This window comes from Cucurbita pepo, chromosome 19 (assembly GCF_057944985.1).
Source record: "Cucurbita pepo subsp. pepo isolate OVF chromosome 19, ASM5794498v1, whole genome shotgun sequence".
Lineage (NCBI taxonomy): Eukaryota > Viridiplantae > Streptophyta > Magnoliopsida > Cucurbitales > Cucurbitaceae > Cucurbita > Cucurbita pepo.
In genome coordinates, this window is record NC_141816.1 from 12,346,679 (window position 1) to 12,368,099 (window position 21,421).

The 21,421-nt window shown below is 37.9% G+C and overlaps 3 protein-coding genes and 4 pseudogenes across 5 annotated transcripts; 1 reads left to right on the forward strand and 6 right to left on the reverse strand.

The window, feature by feature from the left end:
- Positions 1–91: 91 nt before the first annotated feature.
- Positions 92–3,059, reverse strand: LOC111781453 (putative beta-D-xylosidase 5). The gene is made up of 7 exons (XM_023662039.2): positions 2,568–3,059; positions 2,172–2,477; positions 1,913–2,082; positions 1,740–1,840; positions 1,290–1,631; positions 793–1,206; positions 92–720 (listed from the first exon to the last, which is right to left on the reverse strand). Exons 1-7 carry the CDS (start codon positions 3,018–3,020, stop codon positions 107–109), a joined length of 2,400 nt encoding a protein of 799 aa, XP_023517807.2. The 5' UTR covers positions 3,021–3,059; the 3' UTR covers positions 92–106.
- Positions 3,060–5,881: 2,822 nt separating this feature from the next.
- Positions 5,882–7,607, reverse strand: LOC111781713 (putative beta-D-xylosidase 2 pseudogene; annotated as a pseudogene).
- On the reverse strand, positions 7,279–8,957 carry LOC147786740 (putative beta-D-xylosidase 5 pseudogene; annotated as a pseudogene).
- On the reverse strand, positions 8,685–9,526 carry LOC147786741 (beta-xylosidase/alpha-L-arabinofuranosidase 2 pseudogene; annotated as a pseudogene).
- A 1,391-nt stretch (positions 9,527–10,917) lies between these two features.
- On the reverse strand, positions 10,918–13,979 carry LOC111781714 (beta-xylosidase/alpha-L-arabinofuranosidase 1). The gene is made up of 7 exons (XM_023662402.2): positions 13,521–13,979; positions 13,121–13,426; positions 12,862–13,031; positions 12,688–12,788; positions 12,239–12,580; positions 11,742–12,155; positions 10,918–11,669 (listed from the first exon to the last, which is right to left on the reverse strand). The coding sequence occupies exons 1-7, from the start codon at positions 13,971–13,973 to the stop codon at positions 11,056–11,058; spliced, it is 2,400 nt and encodes a 799-aa protein (XP_023518170.2). The 5' UTR covers positions 13,974–13,979; the 3' UTR covers positions 10,918–11,055.
- A 1,039-nt stretch (positions 13,980–15,018) lies between these two features.
- Positions 15,019–18,006, reverse strand: LOC111781231 (putative beta-D-xylosidase 5; annotated as a pseudogene). Its single transcript, XR_015414549.1, has 7 exons — positions 17,560–18,006; positions 17,160–17,465; positions 16,894–17,070; positions 16,702–16,825; positions 16,252–16,593; positions 15,737–16,171; positions 15,019–15,677 (listed from the first exon to the last, which is right to left on the reverse strand). The product of XR_015414549.1 is annotated as a putative beta-D-xylosidase 5 (transcript).
- A 1,085-nt stretch (positions 18,007–19,091) lies between these two features.
- LOC111781232 (mitochondrial ATP-independent inner membrane protease subunit 1a) lies at positions 19,092–21,223 on the forward strand. Of its 2 annotated transcripts, none has more exons than XM_023661712.2 (5): positions 19,092–19,252; positions 19,347–19,571; positions 19,667–19,777; positions 20,685–20,748; positions 20,920–21,223. In XM_023661712.2, the coding sequence occupies exons 1-4, from the start codon at positions 19,124–19,126 to the stop codon at positions 20,745–20,747; spliced, it is 528 nt and encodes a 175-aa protein (XP_023517480.1). In that variant the 5' UTR covers positions 19,092–19,123; the 3' UTR covers position 20,748; positions 20,920–21,223. The 2 variants fall into 2 exon arrangements, with proteins under 2 accessions (XP_023517480.1, XP_023517481.1); XM_023661713.2 differs by having other exon boundaries at positions 20,923–21,223.
- Positions 21,224–21,421: the final 198 nt, after the last annotated feature.

The following is a 21,421-nucleotide window of genomic DNA, read 5'->3' on the forward strand; positions in this document are numbered from 1 at the left end:
GAACCACTTCTTATCTCCCTACACAAGAAGACTTTAAACCTACCCTGCACCCTACAGATAACCCTACGAAATCCATAAACAATACCCACAAAGGACAAACACAACCTTAATTCCCATGGAAGCTAAGCTGCACAGGGAAAGAAACATCTCCATCTCCCACCACAATGGTGTGCCCACCCGCCGGCAGCAGATTGTAGCCACTGAAATCAATTAGCCCCAAGCTCTTACAAGCATTCAACTTAAATTTCACCGATTCATTCCCCCCAGCATCCACAAACACCCTCTGGAACCCAACCACCTGCTTGATATGAGTCGAAGAAATTCCGCTCGGTGGTTTCGAGTACACGATCACAACCTGGCTACCGTCCTTTTTGCCGGTGTTCTCGACTTTGATTTCAAACTCGAACTCTTCGGAGCAAGTTAGGTCGTCGACGAGGACGGCGGCGCAGTCGGGCTTGAAGGCAGTGTCCTCATAGGACATGTCGCGGCATTGGATTGTTTTGTCGAGATTGACGGCGAGGGATCGGCTGGCGGAGACTAGAGTATGGGTGAAAGAGGTGTAGCTGAGGCCGTAGCCGAAGGGGTAGACGACAGGGCCGTCGTAGAATTTGTAGGTTCTTCCTGGATAGCCAAGGCTTTTCACTGGCCGGAGAGGCATCGATGTCATTGGTAGCTGGTTGACGTAGTCGGCTTCATACCATGTTACCGGTAATCTTCCTCCTAAAACCAGACAACAAAATCAGTTTCAATTGTCAAGCAAGTTACAACCACAATAAGTTTTTTCATTTTGACCTGGGTTGAATTTTCCAAAGATAACATCGGCAATGGCGCGGCCGCCCTCTTCGCCGGGATAACCAGCCCAGACAATAGCTTTGATGTTGGGACTATTCTTAGCGAAAGAGATGTCGATGCCACCCGCCGACATGATGACAAGAACAACAGGGCCCTTAGAGACAGCTGCAACTTGTTGGATGAGCTGAGTTTGGAAACCAGGAAGAAGAAGATCAACTCTGTCCAAGCTCTCAGCTTCAATGGACAAGTCAATACCCCCAAGAATCACGGTTGCATCAGAATTCTTGGCGGCATCCATGGCTCCAAATATGAAGGTATCGTTTCTGCAAGCAACATTCTCACAACCCATTTGGTAGTTCACTTTTGCATATCCTGATAGCCCATCAATTGGAGATTTCACTCGGCATGGCACTCCTGCAACAAAACAAAACAGAACTTGAGAAGAACAGAGGCATTACCCAGATTGAAAAAATGGGAGTTTTGGGCAAGAATTTGACCTGCATAATTTCCAAGCATGACAGAGGTAGCATTGGCATGGGGTCCAACAACAGCCAGAGTTTTGATAGTAGAAGTATCAAGAGGCAAAGTGTCATTATCATTCTTGAGAAGAACCATTCCTTGTCTGGCAGATTCAGTGGCCAATTCAATGTGTTCATCATTGCAAATATCTCTGCTTCCAAGTGATTGGAACTCAGGGCTTCCATCGAAGAATCCAAGTCTCATTAGAACAACGTAGAGATAGTTTAGAGACTTGTCAATGTTCTTCACTCCAACTTTCCCTTGCCTTACTGAGTCTTCTGTGAAATTTGGGTAAAATTGACCACAATCCAAATCCAACCCTGAAAATTTTCATATGAAAGAATCGAAATTGATTCATGGGTTTTGTAGAACAACACAAAAAAAACATTACCCAAAAGAAGAATTGAAAAAAGAGTAAATAAATTTGCCTGCTTTGAGAGTTTGAGCAACAGCATCTTCATTTGTATCTTGCAGAAAATGTTGATGATCAACCATAACCTCAATTGAGTCGCAGTCTGAAACAATGTATCTGAAGAAAAAAGAAATATAATGAATATATATTTATATGGTTTGATTTATCCTTTTTTTATTTAATTTATACCCATGAAGGTCCCAATCGCCTCTAATGGTGTCCTTCAAGAGAGCCGGATCAGCACAAGTTGGAAGGCCATGAACTTTGTTGTAAGAACACATCACACTGCTGACATCTCCTTCCTTAACGCACATCTCAAATGGCTTAAGGAATGTCTCCAACATGTCTTGTTCGGTCACCTAATCCACAACGTTAATAAACATGAAGGCATTAAGGAGAAAACTTGAGAGTGTAGCATCAAAAGTGTCGACATCCAACGTTAACAAACCTTAGCATCAAAAGTGTAGCGTTCGACCCCGAGCCAATTGTCGACATCATAGGCAGCATAGTGCTTGCAACAAGAAGAAACCTTGAGAGGCCTAGAGTTCAAATCAGTGGCATTTTCAGTTCCTTCCACGTCTTGGAGACCTCTAACATAGTTCACTGCATATTTGCCAACCACAAAAGGGTCCTCGCCGGGTGTTTCCAAGGTTCGTCCCCATCTTGGATCTCGAACTACATTTACATTTGGACTCCAATATGTCAATCCAGCCCTCCCAAGATTATACATAGCTCTTGCTTCCGTTGAAACCACCTAATAAAAAATAACATAATGTCCAATTATCTAGCTAAGATATTAGTAGCAATGTAACTTTCTCTATAGGTTGAAAATTGTCGGACTTACTTGACCGATTGTTTTCCACATAGCTTCACTGAATGATGCTGCCATGGAAATGACATTGGGGAAGCTAGTGGCACCTGGCACAACATCATCAAATCGAGTACCAGGGCCAACATTGGAGACGCCATGAAGAGCCTCTGACCACCAATTGTACGGTGGCAAACCGAGGCGAGCAACTCCAAGGGCACGGTGGCCAAGTTGAGCAACTTTCTCAGATAATGTCATTCTATCTACTAGATCCTTAGACCTCTCCGGAAAAGAGAGGGATGAATTACAAAAGCGAAATGAAGAAATATCTAACCCAAGATTGACATATCGAGATGGATCACAGACAAAAGTGAAGTTGCTCATAGAGGAAGAATCATCAAGGAGTGTTCTTCTAGGAAAGCGTCTAGCACTAGTAGACAAAATAAAGAACACAAAAACTGAAACAATGAGAATTGATGATTGAGCCATTGTAGTTTTGAGTTTGAGTGGTAAGAAATCCTAACTATGGTACTCTATATATAGTGAGAATTTGAGATTATTTGAATTGAGAATTTGTTACATTTTTAGTTCAGATTTGATTTTTTCAAAGTTCTAAATTTTTGTTTTACTCTGAACTTATGAATTTCTAATTCAAACCCTGGTTTTATGTTATATTACATTTGCAGCAAAAAAATAATAATAATAATAATAAATAAATAAATAAATAATATATATATATATATAGTTATTTCATTTTTTTTTTCTTTTTTGTACAATTTTGACTTATAAATAAAACAATTTTTTTAGAAAAAGTAATTAATTGTAAATTAACTAAATAATTTAAATAATTTAAATATGATAAATTTAAATTAAAAACTAAAGTAACAAACATAAAAGTTTTTAAAATTAAAATATAATTTAAATTTATGTTGATATTACTAGAAATAAATTATTCATTATTCTTTTTATTTTCAAAATTTAGCTTGATTTTTTAGAAGTTAGGTAAGGAGTGAGTGAGAGTAGTATGAACCGACTTAATTAAAAATAATAATAATAAATCAAAGGCTACTAAACTGACCTAAATATAGCTCTTTTTTTTCTTTTTTCTTTTTTTTTTTTCTTTTTTTTTTTTTTTTTTTTTTTTTTGGCCAATTTAGCTCTAATTAATTTAAAATAATTAGAGCTTCATATACTAAATAAAAATATAAAAAAAAGATGGGCCGAGTAGGCCGATGTGGCCCAATAAAATCAAAAGAAGGCCCAATTTACTACATTGGGCTTATCATGGCCCAATAAGAATAAGAAGCAAGCAACAATGAACCAATACCAACCTTCCGTCATGGGCTTCATTGGGTCATCTGTATACGGTAAAATCGAAGGTGGGAAGAGAAATGGCGGGACCGATAAAACTGTCGCAGTTAACCCAGAGCCGAAGAAGCATTGGCCGGAACAGTTTTCTTCGCGAAGTTCCTTTCATGTCGCAACCACATACGTCTGCACCGCCGCTCGTCTTTGAAATCAATATCTCAGAACGCTCATTTTTAGGGCTTAGTTGAGTTGATCTGCGTGAGCTTGCTCCCTACTCTAAACCTAACCGGCGATTTCATCTTGGCCGAACGAATCTCCACTCGTTTTGGCAGAGTCGGCGTCGGAGACATTGTCCTCGTGAGGTCCCCTGAGAACCCTCGCAAAGTAATGGCGAAGCGCTTGATGGGCATGGTAGGTGATTCTGTTACCCATGTTGTAGACCCGAAGAATAATGATTGGTGTGAAACTGTTGTGGTATGGCTGATTAGAATTCTTCTTACTTGCTTAATTTTTTCTGGAGTTTCGTAAATTCGTGTTGTTTAATTGTTGACCCTGTGTTCAATTAGGTTCCTAAGGGACATGTTTGGATAGAGGGAGATAATATGTATGATCCAAAGGATTCAAGATATTTTGGGGCCGTCCCATATGGTCTTCTGCAAGGGAAAGTATTCTAGAGGGTAAGTGTGATGAATGTTCTAATTCCTTTCCATCAAGAAAAATGGTTGTTGATCCAGTGCTAGTATGCTTGTTCATAACAAAAATCCATTACTAGTATGCAGGGATTATGTGGTTCCTGTGTTCTATTTGCATTCAGAGTACAAATAGATACTGATAATGAAGTTGAAAGTGTATAATGTTGTAAAATGTTATAGATGAACCCTTGAAGAATGGTCCTAAAGTAATGAATTTTAGTTTTTCTTATGGTAAAACAGCTCCCTGAATTGGCCGGTCACTGTAACAGCCCAACTCCACCATTGTTACTTATCACCACCAGTCTCACGGTTTTAAAATGCTCTGTTAGGGAGAGGTCTCCACACCCTTTTAAGAAATGCTCCGTTCCCCCCGTCAACCTCACGATTTTAAAACGCGTCTGTTAGGGAGAGGTTCCCACACCCTTATAAGAAATGTTTTGTTTTCCTCTCCAACCGATGTGGGATCTCATAGTCACAAATAGATCAAATATTAGCATGATTAGGAGACTTAAACGTGTTTGGGAGACTGCATGGAAAGTAGTTTTCTGCTTTTCAACACAGATTTTAGAAACTCTTATCAGAAGGGTGTTGTGAAAGTTGAAATTTATGCACTTAGAATACCATTTGCAAGATAATAACTTCGGGAAATACTATCTGTTGTCTAGGAAATCCATGAAGACAAAGTATAAGGCACAAGCGAAAAGTAGTCCTCAAAGGGGCAAAAGACTGCCTTATTCGATATGATTTGCATGATAGATCTCTAAGAGATAGCAATAACTCATACAAATAGCTACACTATAAGCTAGTCCTCACAGATGCAGCCTTATGTTTCAGTGATATTTCTAAATCTCTTATGCATTGTTGCTTTAGATTTTTCGATTTATTATCATTATAATTGCTTTCATCGTCTTAAAATAGCTTCTGATATCTCTTTTGTGCGTAGTTGTGGCCACCTGAAAGTCTTGGACCGTTGGAGAAGAGGAAATCGAATGAGACAGTCTTGGGAGGTAAGCTCAATTGCTCTCCAACCTCAGATTCTTTGTCATTTAAGAATTATTTATTTATTTATTTTCACGACATCTTCATTTCATGCTTCTTGTTGTTTAGGCTAATATTTGGACAGCCAGTTTAGATTCTTGTTCATTAGAAATTATTCTAATTTTTTGCATTCTGGACAGAGAATTCAAGAACTAGCATTCTTTTTCGTTTATGACTTTTACTTTTGAAAAACTAAGAAATCAAGAACCAGGAAAGTCCCCCATGAAACTTCTGAATAAATTTCTTCTTTTAATGGAAACAAATCACACGATTCTTTCCCCTTAGTTGTTGAAAGTCTGAAGTCTTCTCTTCTTTTCTTTTTTCTTTCCTTTGTTTTGCTCTCGTGTTAGATAAGAGCACTTGAAGGACATTTCATAACATCTATTTGGTAAACGTTTGTTTCTTCTGTTTCCCTTAGAAGCTATCCTGTCGTTGTCGTTCATCCATGTTGCCTTACGTCTCTTTACATTAGTGATCTATGAAGATGTATTTTAAAATCCATCTATTACCCACTTTATTCATTCCGAATAAGTTTTTCTAGGCGATGAATTAATTTCCCTATCCAAACATGGAATTTAAAATTATGTATACGATAATGAAATAATAAAATTATAAAAAATAAATAAATAAATTGAAGGATGGAGGATGGGACAAATCTTATAATAGCTAATAAGAAAGAAGATGATAAATATTAGATATGGTTTTATGGTAAATATTAATGAAAATTCTCAAGGTATATGAAGGTAATAAATAATTGTAATAATGACTAATCCAATCATAATTCATTTGATAAAACATTAACTAATATTTTATTTAAATTAGTTTCTTCTAAACAATTTATTCAGTGCAGAGAAGAAACTATTTATTCAGTGCAGAGAATATGGCTTAACTCTTAAAACCACTTCTCAACCCGACGACACAAGACCCTTAACTTACCTTAAACCCTACGGACAACCTCTACACAATCCATAAGCAATACCCATAGAGGACACATAGAACCTTAAACCCCATTGAAGCTAAGCTTCACAGGGAAAGAAACCGCGCCATCTCCCACCAAAATGGTGTGCTCACCCGCCGGCAGCAGATTGTAGCCACCGAAATCAATTAGCCCCAAGCTCTTACAAGCATTCAACTTAAATTTCACCGATTGGAAGCCCCCAGCCTTCAAAAACACCCTCTGGAACCCAACCACCTGCTTGATATGAGTTGATGAAATTCCGCTTGGTGGTTTCGAGTACACGATCACAACCTGGCTACCGTCCTTTTTGCCGACATTCTCGACTTTGATTTCGAACTCGAAATCGTCGGAGCAAGTTATGTCGTCGACGAGGATGGAGGCACAGTCTAGCTTTAAGGCAGTGTCGTAGGCAATGTCTCGGCATAGGATTGCTTTGTTGATATTGACGGTCACGGATGGGATGGCGGAGACTAGAGTATGGTTGAAAGAGGTGTAGCTGAGGCCGTAGCCGAAGGGGTAGACGACAGGGCCGTCGAAGAATTTGTAGGTTCTTCCTGGATATTTGAGGCTTGGCACTGGGCGGAGCGGCATCGATGTCATTGGTAGCTGGTTGACGTAGTCGGCTTCATGCCATGTCACCGGTAATCTTCCTCCTGAGACCAGACAACAAAGTCTTAGCTCTAATTTCAATTGTTAAGCAAGTTAGAACCACAATAAGTCATCATTTTGACCTGGGTTGTATTTTCCAAAGATAACATCGGCGATGGCGCGGCCGCCCTCTTCGCCGGGATAACCAGCCCAGACAATGGCTTTGATGTTGGAAATATTTTTAGCAAAAGAGATGTCGATGCCACCGGCTGACATGATGACAAGAACAACAGGGCCCTTAGAGGCAGCTGCAACTTGTTCGATGAGCTGAGTTTGGAGACCAGGAAGAAGAAGATCAACTCTGTCCACGTCCTCAGCTTCAATGGACAAATCAAGACCCACAACAATCACAGTTGCATCCGAGTTCTTGGCCGCATCTACTGCTCCAGGTATGAACGTATCTATTTTGCAATTTGCATTCTCACAACCCATTTGGTAGTTCACTTTTGCATATTCTGATAGCCCATCAATTGGAGATTTCATTCGGCATGGCACTCCTGCAACAAAACAAACGCAACATTTACACTTATACTAAATTCACATGAAGAACATTGATTGAAAAGGTTGAGTTTTTGGGCAAGAATTTGACCTGCATAGTTGCCAAGCATGACATAAGTGGCATTGGCATGGGGTCCAACAACAGCCAGGGTTTTGATAATAGCAGGATCAAGAGGCAAAGCGTCATTATCGTTCTTGAGAAGAACAATTCCTTGTCTGGCAGCTTCAGTTGCCAATTCAATGTGTTCATCATTGCAAATATCTTTGCTTCCAAGCGATTGGAACTTGGGGCTTCCATCGAAGAATCCAAGTCTCATTAGAACAACGTAGAGATAGTTTAGAGCTTTGTCAATGTTTTTCACTCTAACTTTCCCTTGCCTTACTGAGCTTTCTGCGTATTTCGGGGAAAGTACACCACAATCCAAATCCAACCCTGAAAATTTACATAAGAAAGAATCGAAATTGATTCATGGGTTTTGTAGAACAACACAAAAAAACATTACCCTGAAGAAGAATTGAAAAAATAGTAAATAAATTTGCCTGCTTTCAGAGTTTGAGCAACAGCATCTTCATTTGTATCATTCAGGAAATGTTGATGTTTAACCATAACCTCAACTGAGTCACAGTCTGCAACAATGTATCTGAAGAAGAAAGAAGTATAATCAATATGAAATATATCTTTATATGGTTTAATTGATCCTTTTTTATTATATTATATTTTATTTTAATTTAATTTATACCCATGAAGGTCCCAATCGCCTCTAATGGTGTCCTTCAAGAGAACTGGATCAGCACAAGTTGGATAGCCATTAACTCTGTTGTAAGAACACATCACACTGCTGACATCACCTTCCTTAACACACATCTCAAATGGCTTAAGGAATGTCTCCAACATGTCTTGTTCAGTCACCTAATCCACAACGTTAGTAGTAAAAATATAAAAATAAAGCGTTAATGATGTCTTTTATTTCCATTCATAATTTATATGAACATTGTTCTTACCCTAGCATCATAAGTGAAGCGATGGACACCTTTCCAATTGTCGACATCATAAGCAGCAAAGTGCTTGCAACAAGAAGAAACTTTGAGAGGCCTAGAGTTCAAATCGGTGGCATTTTCAGTTCCTTCCACATCTTGGAGACCTCTAACATAGTTCGCTGCATATTTGCCAACCACAAAAGGGTCCTCGCCAGGTGTTTCCAAGGTTCGTCCCCATCTTGGATCTCGAACTACATTGATGGTTGGACTCCAATATGTCAATCCAGCCCTCCCTAGATTGTACATTGCTCTTCCTTCGGTCGAAACCGCCTAATAAAAACAACACACAACATGTCCAATTTTCAAACTAAGTCGTTGGTAGTAACGTAACCTCCTCTATAGGTCGAAAGTTGTCGACTTACTTGACCGACTGTTTTCCACATAGCTTCATTGAAAGATGCTGCCATGTTGATGACATTGGGGAAGCTAGTGGCGCCTGGCACAACATTGTCAAATCGAGTACCAGGGCCAACATTGGAGATGCCATGAAGAGCCTCTGACCACCAATTGTACGGTGGTAAACCGAGGCGGGCTACTCCAGGGGCATCGTTGCCAAGTTGAGCAACTTTCTCAGACAATGTCATTCTATCTACTAGATCCTTTGTTCTTTCGGAAAAAGAGAGAGATGCATTACAAAAGCGAAATGAAGAAATATCTAATTTCAAATTGGTAAATCGAATCGGATCACAAACAAAAGTGAAGTTGCTAGCCGACGGGCCATCTAGTGTTCTTCCAGGTAAATGTCTAGAACTGGTTGCGAGAATAAAGAACCCGACAAAAACGGAGACAATGAAAGTTGATGATTGAACCATTGTAATTTTAAATTGTACTCAGAACTGAATGAGTATAAATTCTAACTATGCTACTCTATTTATAGTGTGTGTTTTATTACCTGTTATGTTGTAGTTAGGTTGTAATTGAGAATTTTCAATATTTTTTATTAGTCATAAATAAAATATTAATTTCAAATCATTATCCAAATAAAATTAGTCATAAATAAAATATTAATTTCAAATATAATCTAAATAAAATTAGCCATAAACAAAATATTAATTTCAAATATAATCTAAATAGAAATATTAATTTCAAATCATTATCCAAATAAAATTAGTTTAATTTCAAATCATTATCCAAATAAAATTTTCATTTTGAGTTAGAACGTTTTGTTTTGGTTTAAACTTAACAAAATTTCTAATTCAAACGACAAATTCTTATCTTATTTTATGAAGAAACTTCATATTATTCTAATTATTTCCTTTTTTTTTTTTTTTTGTGCAATTTAAATGATCGAAAGTTATAATTGAAAGCTGTAAATAATTGGATTATTCATTTGAGTGATACAGAAATAAAACATTCTCTTTTTAATAGTAACTGATAGAAATGAATTAAATAATTAAAATAATTAAACACTTCTTTCAAAATTTCAAGATTAAATATTAAGTAAATTTTAACCCTATATATTATAATTATATAATTTTTGAAACATTCTTTTTTTAATAGTAACTGATAGAAATGAATTAAATAATTAAAATAATTAAACACAGACAACATGCTAATTAACCCACCATAATTTGATATTTTATTTTTTAAATAAATTATTTGAGTCACTTTATAATAATTTTAAATTAAAAAAAAAACTTAAATGATCTCAGTTTATATACAATATTTTTTATTTGATTTGTAGTATATTTTTTTTATTCTCAATATTTAGTTAGTTTATATTTTTATTATTGGTTTGATTTTAATTCTATTTCTCGTTATTAAATCTACGGTAGGGGCAGAGGGAATTTTCGGTGGAGCGGTGAAATACGTAGAGATCGGAAAGAACACCAACAGCGAAAGCACTTTGCTGGGCCGACACTGAGAGACGAAAGCTAGGGGAGCGAATGGGATTAGATACCCCAGTAGTCCTAGCCGTAAACGATGGGCGCTGTGCGTATCGACCCGTGCAGTGCTGTAGCTAACGCGTTAAGTATCCCGCCTGGGGAGTACGTTCGCAAGAATGAAACTCAAAGGAATTGACGAGGGCCCGCACAAACGACGAGGGCCCGCACAAACGCAAACGGTGGAGCATGTGGTTTAATTCGATGCAAAGCGAAGAACCTTACCAGGGCTTTTTAAGCGGTGAAATTTCTAGTTTTATAAATGAATATAATTGGGTTGAATTCAGGAAATTGGTTTCTTTTCTAAAGAATTTATGATTTTATTAACATTATTCACCGAAGATAATGTGGTTACTAGAACCACTTCTTAATTACCCTACACAAGGACTCTAACCTACCCTACACCCTACAGATAACCCTACAAAATCCATAAACAATACCCACGAAGGACAAACACAACCTTAATTCCCATGGAAGCTAAGCTGCACAGGGAAAGAAACATCTCCATCTCCCACCACAATGGTGTGCCCACCCGCCGGCAGCAGATTGTAGCCACTGAAATCAATTAGCCCCAAGCTTTTACAAGCATTCAACTTAAATTTCACCGATTCATTCCCCCCAGCATCCACAAACACCCTCTGGAACCCAACCACCTGCTTGATATGAGTCGAAGAAATTCCGCTCGGTGGTTTCGAGTACACGATCACAACCTGGCTACCGTCCTTTTTGCCGGTGTTCTCGACTTTGATTTCAAACTCGAACTCTTCGGAGCAAGTTAGGTCGTCGACGAGGACGGCGGCGCAGTCGGGCTTGAAGGCAGTGTCCTCATAGGCAATGTCGCGGCATTGGATTGTTTTGTCGAGATTGACGGCGAGGGATCGGCTGGCGGAGACTAGAGTATGGGTGAAAGAGGTGTAGCTGAGGCCGTAGCCGAAGGGGTAGACGACAGTGCCGTCGTAGAATTTGTAGGTTCTTCCTGGATAGCCAAGGCTTTTCACTGGCCGGAGAGGCATCGATGTCATTGGTAGCTGGTTGACGTAGTCGGCTTCATACCATGTTACCGGTAATCTTCCTCCTAAAACCAGACAACAAAATCAGTTTCAATTGTCAAGCAAGTTACAACCACAATAAGTTTTTTCATTTTGACCTGGGTTGAATTTTCCAAAGATAACATCGGCAATGGCGCGGCCGCCCTCTTCGCCGGGATAACCAGCCCAGACAATAGCTTTGATGTTGGGACTATTCTTAGCGAAAGAGATGTCGATGCCACCCGCCGACATGATGACAAGAACAACAGGGCCCTTAGAGACAGCTGCAACTTGTTGGATGAGCTGAGTTTGGAAACCAGGAAGAAGAAGATCAACTCTGTCCAAGCTCTCAGCTTCAATGGACAAGTCAATACCCCCAAGAATCACGGTTGCATCAGAATTCTTGGCGGCATCCATGGCTCCAAATATGAAGGTATCGTTTCTGCAAGCAACATTCTCACAACCCATTTGGTAGTTCACTTTTGCATATCCTGATAGCCCATCAATTGGAGATTTCACTCGGCATGGCACTCCTGCAACAAAACAAAACAGAACTTGAGAAGAACAGAGGCATTACCCAGATTGAAAAAATGGGAGTTTTGGGCAAGAATTTGACCTGCATAATTGCCCAGCATGACAGAGGTAGCATTGGCATGGGGTCCAACAACAGCCAGAGTTTTGATAGTAGAAGTATCAAGAGGCAAAGTGTCATTATCATTCTTGAGAAGAACCATTCCTTGTCTGGCAGATTCAGTGGCCAATTCAATGTGTTCATCATTGCAAATATCTCTGCTTCCAAGTGATTGGAACTCAGGGCTTCCATCGAAGAATCCAAGTCTCATTAGAACAACGTAGAGATAGTTTAGAGACTTGTCAATGTTCTTCACTCCAACTTTCCCTTGCCTTACTGAGCCTTCTGTGAAATTTGGGTAAAATTGACCACAATCCAAATCCAACCCTGAAAATTTTCATATGAAAGAACCGAAATTGATTCATGGGTTTTGTAGAACAACACAAAAAAACATTACCCAAAAGAAGAATTGAAAAAAGAGTAAATAAATTTGCCTGCTTTGAGAGTTTGAGCAACAGCATCTTCATTTGTATCTTGCAGAAAATGTTGATGATCAACCATAACCTCAATTGAGTCGCAGTCTGAAACAATGTATCTGAAGAAAAAAGAAATATAATGAATATATATTTATATGGTTTGATTTATCCTTTTTTTTATTTAATTTATACCCATGAAGGTCCCAATCGCCTCTAATGGTGTCCTTCAAGAGAGCCGGATCAGCACAAGTTGGAAGGCCATGAACTTTGTTGTAAGAACACATCACACTGCTGACATCTCCTTCCTTAACGCACATCTCAAATGGCTTAAGGAATGTCTCCAACATGTCTTGTTCGGTCACCTAATCCACAACGTTAATAAACATGAAGGCATTAAGGAGAAAACTTGAGAGTGTAGCATCAAAAGTGTCGACATCCAACGTTAACAAACCTTAGCATCAAAAGTGTAGCGTTCGACCCCGAGCCAATTGTCGACATCATAGGCAGCATAGTGCTTGCAACAAGAAGAAACCTTGAGAGGCCTAGAGTTCAAATCAGTGGCATTTTCAGTTCCTTCCACGTCTTGGAGACCTCTAACATAGTTCACTGCATATTTGCCAACCACAAAAGGGTCCTCGCCGGGTGTTTCCAAGGTTCGTCCCCATCTTGGATCTCGAACTACATTTACATTTGGACTCCAATATGTCAATCCAGCCCTCCCAAGATTATACATAGCTCTTGCTTCCGTTGAAACCACCTAATAAAAAACAACAGACAACATGTCCCGTTATCTAACTAAGTTATGAGTAGCAATGTAACTTTCTCTATAGGTCAAAAGTTATCAGACTTACTTCACCGATAGTTTTCCACATTGCTTCATTGAAAGATGCTGCCATGGAAATGACATTTGGGAAGCTAGTGGCGCCTGGCACAACATCATCAAATTGAGTACCAGGGCCAACATTGGAGACGCCATGAAGAGCCTCTGACCACCAATTGTACGGTGGCAAACCGAGGCGAGCAACTCCAAGGGCACGGTGGCCAAGTTGAGCAACTTTCTCAGATAATGTCATTCTATCTACTAGATCCTTAGTCCTCTCAGGAAAAGAGAGGGATGAATTACAAAAACTAAATGAAGAAATATCTAATCCAAGATTGGCATATCGAGATGGATCGCAGACAAAAGTGAAGTTGCTCCTAGAGGAAGAATCATCAAAGAGTGTTCTTCTCGGGAAACGTCTAGCAGTAGTAGACAGAATAAAGCACACAAAAATGGAAACAATAAGGATGGATGATTGAGCCATTGTAGTTTTGAGTTTGAGTGGTAAGAAATCCCAACTATGGTGCTCTATATATAGTGAGAATTTGAAATTATTTGAATTGAGAATTTGTTACATTTTTGGTTGAGATTTGATTTTTTCAAAGTTCTAAATTTTTGTTTTGGTCTGAACTTATCAATTTCTAACTCCAACCATAAATTTCATGATATATTACATTTAGAGCAATATATATATATATATATATATATTATTACAGTTATTTCATTTTGTGTACTATTTTGACCTAGAAATAAAACAATTTTTTTTAAAAAAGTAATTAATTGAAAATTAACTAAATAATTTAACTATGATAAATTTAAAATAAAACTAATAAAATATAATTTAAAATTTATGTTGATACTACTAGAAATAAATTATTCATTAAATTTTTAAAATTTTCAAAATTTTCTTGGTTTTTTAGAAGTTGAAGTAAGAAGTGAGTGAAAGTAGTATCAACTGAATTAATTTTTATAATAAAAAATTTTAAAAGTCAAAGCTATTAAACTGACCTTAATATAGCTTAAGCAACGCTCCTTTTTTTTTTTTTTTTTTTGCCAGTTTGGCTTCTCTCTAACTTAAAAGGAGCTTTAGATAGAGATGTATATTTACAATCATATTAAAAATAAATATGGGCCGATTATGCCGATGTGGCCCAATAAGATCAAAAGAAAGCCCATGTTACTCAATTGGGCTTATCATGGCCCAATAAGAATAAGAAGCAATCAATGAACCAATTAGCAATCATAATTCATTTGATAAAACATTAATTAATATTTTATTTAAATTCAATAATAGAAATTGAAAATACTGCAAATTAACGATATCCAGTGCAGCAGAGAATATGGTTTAACTCTTAAAACCACTTGTTAACCCTACGACACAAGACCCTTAACTTACCTTAAACCCTACGGACAACTTCTACTATACGACCCCTACTACCTACTTAATTATTAACCCCTACTATCTACTTTAATTAATAATTAAGTTACGACCCCTACTATAATTAATAATTAAGTTGAGGCATGCTCTCTAACAAAACAAAATTTATAAGGGATACCCATAGAGGACACATAGAACCTTAAATCCTATTGAAGCTAAGCTTCACAGGGAAAGAAACCGCTCCATCTCCCACCAAAATGGTGTGCTCACCCGCCGGCAGCAGATTGTAGCCACCGAAATCAATTAGCCCCAAGCTCTTACAAGCATTCAACTTTAATTTCACCGATTGGAAGCCCCCAGCCTTCAAAAACACCCTCTGGAACCCAACCACCTGCTTGATATGAGTTGATGAAATTCCGCTTGGTGGTTTCGAGTACACGATCACAACCTGGCTACCGTCCTTTTTGCCGACATTCTCGACTTTGATTTCGAACTCGAACTCGTCGGAGCAAGTTATGTCGTCGACGAGGACGGAGGCACAGTCTAGCTTTACGGCAGTGTCGTAGGCAATGTCTCGGCATAGGATTGCTTTGTTGATATTGACGGTCACGGATGGGATGGCGGAGACTAGAGTATGGTTGAAAGAGGTGTAGCTGAGGCCGTAGCCGAAGGGGTAGACGACAGGGCCGTCGAAGAATTTGTAGGTTCTTCCTGGATATTTGAGGCTTGGCACTGGGCGGAGAGGCATCGATGTCATTGGTAGCTGGTTGACGTAGTCGGCTTCATGCCATGTCACCGGTAATCTTCCTCCTGAGACCATACAACAAAGTCTTAGCTCTAATTTCAATTGTTAAGCAAGTTAGAACCACAATAAGACTTATCATTTTGACCTGGGTTGTATTTTCCAAAGATAACATCGGCGATGGCGCGGCCGCCCTCTTCGCCGGGATAACCAGCCCAGACAATGGCTTTGATGTTGGAAATATTTTTAGCGAATGAGATGTCGATGCCACCGGCCGACATGATGACAAGAACAACAGGGCCCTTAGAGGCAGCTGCAACTTGTCCGACGAGCTCAGCTTGGGAACCAGGAAGAAGAAGATGATCTCTGTCCAAGCCCTCAGCTTCAATAGACAAATCAAGACCCACAACAATCACAGTTGCATCGGAGTTCTTGGCCGCATCTACGGCTCCAGGTATGAACCTATGTTTTTTGCAAGCAACAGCCTCACAACCCATTTGGTAGTTCACTTTTGCATATTCTGATAGCCCATCAATTGGAGATTTCATTCGGCATGGCACTCCTGCAACACAAAACAGAACTTGAGAAGAACAGAGGCATTACCCAGATTGAAAAGATGGGAGCTTTAGGCAAGAATTTGACCTGCATAATTTCCAAGCATGACAGAGGTAGCATTGGCATGGGGTCCAACAACAGCCAGGGTTTTGATAGTAGAAGGATCAAGAGGCAAAGTGTCATTATCATTCTTGAGAAGAACAATTCCTTGTCTGGCAGCTTCAGTGGCCAATTCAATGTGTGCTTCATTGCAAATATCTTTGCTTCCAAGCGATTGGAACTTGGGGCTTCCATCGAAGAATCCAAGTCTCATTAGAACAACATAGAGATAGTTTAGAGCTTTGTCAATGTTTTTCACTCTAACTTTCCCTTGCCTTACTGAGCTCTCTGCGTATTTTGGGGAAAGTACACCACAATCCAGATCCAACCCTGAAAATTAACATAAGAAAGGATCGAAATTGATTCATGGGTTTTGTAGAACAACACAAAAAAACATTACCCAGAAGAAGAAATTGAAAAAATAGTAAATAAATTTACCTGCTTTTAGAGTTTGGGCAACAGCATCTTCATTTGTATCATTTAGGAAATGTTGATATTTAACCATAACCTCAACTGAGTCACAGTCTGCAACAATGTATCTGAAGAAAGAAGTATAATCAATATGAGATATATATATTTATATGGTTTAATTAATCCTTTTATGTTATATTATATTTTATTTTAATTTAATTTATACCCATGAAGGTCCCAATCGCCTCTAATGGTGTCCTTCAAGAGAACTGGATCAGCACAAGTTGGATAGCCATTAACTCTGTTGTAAGAACACATCACACTGCTGACATCACCTTCCTTAACACACATCTCAAATGGCTTAAGGAATGTCTCCAACATGTCTTGTTCAGTCACCTAATCCACAACGTTAGTAGTTAAAAAAAAAAAAAGCATTAATGATGTCTTTTATTTCCATTGATAATTTATATGAACGTTGTTCTTACCCTAGCATCAAACGTGTAGCGATGGACACCTTTCCAGTTGTCGACATCATAACCAGCAAAATGCTTGCAACAAGAAGAAACCTTGAGAGGCCTAGAGTTCAAATCGGTAGCATTTTCAGTTCCTTCCACATCTTGGAGACCTCTAACATAGTTCACTGCATATTTGCCAACCACAAAAGGGTCTTCACCAGGTGTTTCCAAGATTCGCCCCCATCTTGGATCCCGAACTACATTGATGGTTGGACTCCAAAATGTCAATCCAGACCTCCCTAGATTGAACATTGCTCTTCCTTCGGTCGAAACCACCTAATAAAAAGACAACACACAACATGTCCGATTTTCAAACTATATCATTAGTAGTAACATAACCTTCTCTATAGGTCGAAAGTTGTCGACTTACTTGACCGACTGTTTTCCACATAGCTTCATTGAAAGATGCTGCCATGTTGATGACATTGGGGAAGCTAGTGGCGCCAGGTACAACATTGTCAAATCGAGTACCAGGGCCAACATTGGAGATGCCATGAAGAGCCTCCGACCACCAATTGTACGGTGGCAAACCGAGGCGGGCTACTCCAGGGGCATCATGGCCAAGTTGAGCAACTTTCTCCGACAATGTCATTCTATCTATTAGATCTTTTGTTCTTTCGAGAAAAGAGAGAGATGTATTACAAAAGCGAAATGAAGAAATATCTAATTTCAAATTGGTAAATCGAGCGGGATCACAAACAAAAGTGAAGTTACTAGCGGGCTGGCCATCGAATGTTCTTCCATGTAGATGTCTTGCACTGGCTACGAGAATAAAGAATCCAACAAGAACTGACACAATCAAAGTTGATTGAGTCATTGTAATTTTTAGTTGTACTGATGACTAAAAACGAGTGAATATAAATTATAATTGTGCTACTCTATTTATAGTGGGTCTTGTTGGGTTGTAATTGAGAATTTCAATACTTTTTAAATTCAAACCACAAATTCTCTTATATTGGTAAAAAACTTTATATTATTTTAATTATTTCCTTTTTTGTGTGTGCAATTTAAATGATAGAAAGTTGTATATCCATAATTGAAATTGTGAATGGACAAATTTAAATTAAAAGCTAAAATAAGAAAGTTTGAATTTTTTTTAGGGTTATAATATATTTAAATTTTATGTTGATCTATAATAGAAACTATGTCTATCATTATATTACAATTTTACTTATAAAATATTATTAAATTTATTATAATGTTTTATATTTTTTTAATTTTAATGGCATGTAAATAGAAATTATCTATTAAATTTTTAAAACGAATATAATTTTTTAAGAAAGAAAACGTATTAAAATTGAAAAAAAAATTATCCAATTCGTGCAACAGTAAATAAAAAAATAATCTACGGTACAGATTGAAATAGAAGGCTGACTAGGACAGTCCTCGGCCACATCAACACCGCCTGTAACAAACCAAACATGCTAATTAAGCATTGATATTTTATTTTATTTTTTTAATAAAATACTTGAATTCTTTTATTATTATTTAAAAAAAAAAAACTTAAATTAGAGTTGTAATAATATTTATAAACTTAAATTAAATAATTATCAAATTATATTTACGTATTTCATGTTTTGAAGGCAAACTTCTAAACATATATATATTTAAATATATTGGTTATTTCTCAAATAACTTTAACTGATTTTTATAAAATATTATTGAGATTTTTTAATATACAAGCGTTAAAATTAAAGATATAAAAAATTAGGAACAATTTTTGTTTTAATAATAATTAAGGAAATTAAGACTTATGATATATTTAGATTAATAACGATAATAACTAATTTGGGTTGATTATGACAGATGGCCCAATAAGATTAAATAAAAAATAAAAAGAAATGAAAAAGCCCATTTGGGTTGTCTGGCCCAAAACAAAAGAAGCAAGTAAGAACGTATCTATTAGTTCAATCGTGACATCGAAGGTTAGAGAAATGGGTGGACTGAGAAAACTGGCGCAGTTGAAACCCATAGCCGAAGAAGCATTGGCCGGAACAGTTTTCTTAGCGAAGCTCCTCGCTGGCCTTCATGTCGCCAACACATACGTCTGCACCGCCGCTCTTGTAAGTTCAATTTTGCGTCTCTTTGAAATCAATGTCTCAGAACGCTCATTTTGAGGGTTTACTTGAGTTGATCTGCGTGTTCCTCTGTGTGTAGACCTACGGTCCCAGCATGCTCCCTACTCTGAACCTAACCGGCGATTTCATCTTGGCCGAACGAATCTCCACTCGTTTTGGCAGAGTCGGCGTTGGAGACATTGTCCTCGTGAGATCCCCTGAGAACCCTCGCAAAGTAATGGCGAAGCGCTTGATGGGCATGGAAGGTGATTCTGTTACCTATGTTGTAGACCCGAAGAATAATGATTGGTGTGAAACTGTTGTGGTATGGCTGATTAGAATTCTTCTTACTTGCTTCATTTTTTCTGGAGTTTCGTAAATTGTGTGTGTTGTTTAATTGTTGACCTTGTGTTCAATTAGGTTCCTAAGGGACATGTTTGGATAGAGGGAGATAACATGTATGATTCAAAGGATTCAAGATATTTTGGGGCCGTCCCATATGGTCTTCTGCAAGGGAAAGTATTCTGGAGGGTAAGTGAGATGAATGTTCTAATTCCTTTCCATCAAGAAAAATGGTTGTTGATCCAGTGCTAGTATGCTTGTTCATAACAAAAATCCATTACTAGTATGCAGGGATTATGTGGTTCTGTGTTCTATTTGCATTCAGAGTACAAAAAGATACTGATAATGAAGCTGAAAATGTCATAGCTGATGCCTTGAAAATGGTCCTAAAGTGATGATTTTAGTTTTTCTTATGGTAAAACAGCTCCCTGAATTGGTCGGTCACTGTAACAGCCCAACTCCACCATTGTTACTTATCACCATCAGTCTCACGGTTTTAAAATGTTCTGTTAGGGAGAGGTCTCCACACGCTTTTAAGAAATGCCCCGTTCCCCCCGTCAGCCTCACGATTTTAAAACGCGTCTGTTAGGGAGAGGTTCCCACACGCTTATAAGAAATGTTTTGTTTTCCTCTCCAACCGATGTGGGATCTCATAGTCACAAATAGATCAAATATTAGCATGATTATGAGACTTAAACGTGTTTGGGAGACTGCATGGAAAGTAGTTTTCTGCTTTTCAACACAGATTTTAGAAACTCTTATCAGAAGGGTGTTGTGAAAGTTGAAATTTATGCACTTAGAATAACCATGTTGTCTAGGAAATCCATGAAGACAAAGTACAAGGCATAAGCGAAAAGTAGTCCCCAAAGGGGCAAAAGACTGCCTTATTCGATATGATTTGCATGATAGATCTCTAAGAGATAGCAATAACTCATACAAATAGCTACACTCTAAGCTAGTCCTCATAGATGCAGCCTTATGTTTCAGTGATATTTCTAAATCAATTATGCATTGTTGCTTTAGATTTTTCGATTTATTATCATTATAATTGCTTTCATCGTCTTAAAATAGCTTCTGATATATCTTTTATGCGTAGTTGTGGCCACCTAAAAGTTTTGGACCGTTGGAGAAGAGGAAACCGAATGAGACAGTCTTATGAGGTAAGCTCAAACGCTCTCTAGTGACGCACTCTAGGAATGAGACAACTAAACAACACGATTTTTTCCCCTTAGTTGTTGGGAATCACAAGTTTTTCCTTTTCCTTCTTTGTTTTTTTGTTTGTTTTGCTCCCCTGCTATTCTGTAAACGTTTGTTCTTCTGTTTTCCTTCAGAAGCTATCTTATCGTTGTCGTTCGTCGAGATTGCTTACGTCTCTTTACATTAGTGATTAACGAAGATTCGGGTGGCCCGAAATTCTTCTTAATATCCCTATATGGTGTCTGGAAGTTGCTTGGAGAGCTCCCTTGTCGTGGATGTTCATTAGTTCATTTCTGAAGCTACCATCTCTCTAACGATTCCCAGTCTCATTTTTAAGCCTTAGAACAATGATGGAATGCATTTGATGAACAGAGATTCTTGTAGTTTGTAACTTGTTCTCCATTTTGTAATAAGAGGGTCACAGTAATTATTATTATTTTTTTTTATTTTTTTTGATACGGTAATAACAGGATAATCTTAGTTTAAATATGTTTATATTTAAAATTAAAAAGTAGGAGATTTTTATCCTGAAAATTACCTGGAATAAATGAAGATAAAAATAATAAATAATAAATAAAAAGAAACTCCATTCCTTAAAATCTGGTAGACTTTATTGTTTTTACCTCTGGTTTAAAA